Genomic DNA, 2,458 nt, shown 5'->3' on the forward strand with positions numbered 1-2,458 from the left:
ATATTCTCATGCGTTAGTGAGAGGTGGATTTCACACTCAGGTGAGGCTCCTCAAGTGCATCCAATTCCCTGTCGAATATTCCCTTTATTCCCTTGTTTTACTCTTAGGACAATCCTCCTACGCCCTCCGATCCTTTCGCCTAACTACATGATTTCATCCAACGGTGTAGATTGAATTTTAAACATGACGCACCGAAAGGTTTTCGGTGAGGGTAAAATAAAACGGCCACATTCCTGTTTTTAATTTGAGCCTCCATGTTTGCTACCACGAACTATCCGTGTAATATTCCTTTGGAATCTAAGATTCTTTTTCTCTTTCATTCATTCACCATCACTATAAATACCCTCTTTGCTTTCCATTGCAAAACCAAGCTAAGAACCACCAATCTTCAGAGCACTATATACACACACCCAAACAGAGCCTTATTCTTCAGAAAGAAGCTTTCTTTTTTCAATTTACCAAAACAGATAATGTCTGGAATCGTGGTTGTTTTCGACTTCGACAAAACCATTGTGGATGTCGACAGCGACAACTGGGTCGTGGATGAATTGGGTTTCACCGATTTGTTCAACCAGCTTCTTCCCACCATGCCCTGGAACACTCTCATGGTAAGCCTTTTTTGTTGTCACATTTTTTTTAGTAACTTCTAAATGCAATTTACCATGCGTTTCTAATTCTGATGAAAAAAACAAACTTTAGAATTGGGTTTTGCAGAATGCATGGTTTGAATGTTATGAATAACCGAGTTTTTTGTTTTCTGGTTTTTGAAGGACACAATGATGAAAGAGCTTCATTCACATGGTAAAAGCATTAAGGACATTGAAGAGGTTCTGCATAAGATTCCCTTGCACCCCAGAGTTATTCCTGCTATTAAAGCAGCTCATGCTTTAGGGTACGTAACTCTGCATCTCTCATACAAAATTATGATCATCTTCTTTTATTTATTTATTTGGTAAATATGGATTAAATTTTGGGTGGCATTTGTTTTTTCAGGTGTGATTTGAGGATTGTGAGTGATGCAAACACGTATTTCATTGAGACTATTTTGAAGCATTTGGGAATCAGGGAATATTTCTCAGAGATCAATACTAACCCCGGTTATGTGAATGAAGAAGGGAGGTTAAGGATTCTTCCTTACCATGATTTCAACAAAGCTTCCCATGGCTGCACTTTGTGCCCTCCAAACATGTGCAAGGTAAATACACAACTTCCTTTTTCTATCTTGTTTTGTCATTTGTCTAAATCATGATGAAAAGTTTATTAAATGTATACAACAGTTGGCATCAATACACGTTTCTAGATATTGTTTTCAAGTTGTTCTTAACTGGCTCTAGCTGATGGAACACTATTTTTTCCATTTTTAATCACAAAGATTGCTCCTAACGTGACTCAAGTGTTTATGAGTCATGAATTGATCCTATAATGGAACTTGTCTCCTGAATTCTTGGCCTTAAAAAATACCAAATATTTTCTTAACCAACCAAACGAGCCTACTGGATTTGATTGAAATATAAAATAAAGAATAATTTTGACTTAGGCCCCACCAATAGTTCATAATAAATAAAAAATTATGTGCAATTATCTTATGATTGTAAAATGTAATTTGATTTGAATGATTGCAGGGTTTAGTGATAAAGAGGATGCAAGATTCAATATCAGAAGAGGATAAGAGGTTGATCTATCTTGGAGATGGCAGTGGAGACTATTGCCCAAGTTTGAGGCTGAAAGAGAAGGACTTTATGATGCCAAGGAAGAACTTTCCAGTGTGGGACTTGATATGCAAAGACCCTTCAGTTGTTAAGGCTGAGATTCATGGGTGGAGTGATGGAGAAGAACTTGAACAAGTATTGCTGCACTTGATCAGCAAAGTGTCAATGGAGCACAATTCTCCCTTCATTACCTCTGATTGCAAGCTTCAGACTCTGTCACTCTCTGTTTTGGAGGCTTTGCCCAAAGCCCTACCACTTCGCCCATAACCAGTTCTTAGTTTAGAATGTATCATAGTAACTTTTAAGCTTTTTTCCCAATTAACCTTCACCGAACCTATACTACAATAAAGTTGCAAATGTTAATGTTGGAATTGGTCTTAAGTTGTGGACCACTAAAATTTCTATGAAATACCAATACATGTTTTGTGTACATCTTTGGGAATTTTTTTATGCTCAGAACATTGTTTTGTTTTACTGTGGAAAACATTTGACTAATCTTGATTGACCAGAAATCTTGGTGGTGTTCCGCAGACATACCAAACAACACTTTGGTTACGTCAAAGGATGCTTAACTAATCATTAACCTCATGTTTGTGTGTTTAGTCATTAATTATTACAGTATTGATGACAAAAATTAAAGAAAAAAATATGAAATAAGATGAATATTGAAAAATAGAAAATTAATAATACTAAATTAAAGAAACTCATATACTACTCACTGTAATAATAAATTAAGTGTTTAGAGTCAA

At 35.8% G+C, this 2,458-nt stretch overlaps 1 protein-coding gene across 1 annotated transcript; it reads left to right on the top strand.

Moving 5' to 3' along the window:
* The first annotated feature begins 252 nt into the window (after positions 1-252).
* On the top strand, positions 253-2,139 carry LOC137818682 (inorganic pyrophosphatase 2). The gene is made up of 4 exons (XM_068622242.2): positions 253-608; positions 771-892; positions 994-1,195; positions 1,623-2,139. The coding sequence occupies exons 1-4, from the start codon at positions 255-257 to the stop codon at positions 1,974-1,976; spliced, it is 1,032 nt and encodes a 343-aa protein (XP_068478343.2). The 5' UTR covers positions 253-254; the 3' UTR covers positions 1,977-2,139.
* The last annotated feature ends 319 nt before the right edge of the window (positions 2,140-2,458 follow it).

This window comes from Phaseolus vulgaris, chromosome 10, assembly GCF_051622355.1.
Source record: "Phaseolus vulgaris cultivar YP4 chromosome 10, ASM5162235v1, whole genome shotgun sequence".
NCBI lineage: Eukaryota > Viridiplantae > Streptophyta > Magnoliopsida > Fabales > Fabaceae > Phaseolus > Phaseolus vulgaris.

Bases quoted from the DNA above. Each gene is read 5' to 3' on its own strand.
- LOC137818682 (XM_068622242.2), top strand. From the start codon at position 255: ATGTTTGCTACCACGAACTATCCGTGTAATATTCCTTTGGAATCTAAG. The intron at 609-770 runs GTAAGCCTTTTT...TGGTTTTTGAAG, and splicing joins TGCCCTGGAACACTCTCATG to GACACAATGATGAAAGAGCT. The intron at 1,196-1,622 runs GTAAATACACAA...GAATGATTGCAG, and splicing joins GCCCTCCAAACATGTGCAAG to GGTTTAGTGATAAAGAGGAT.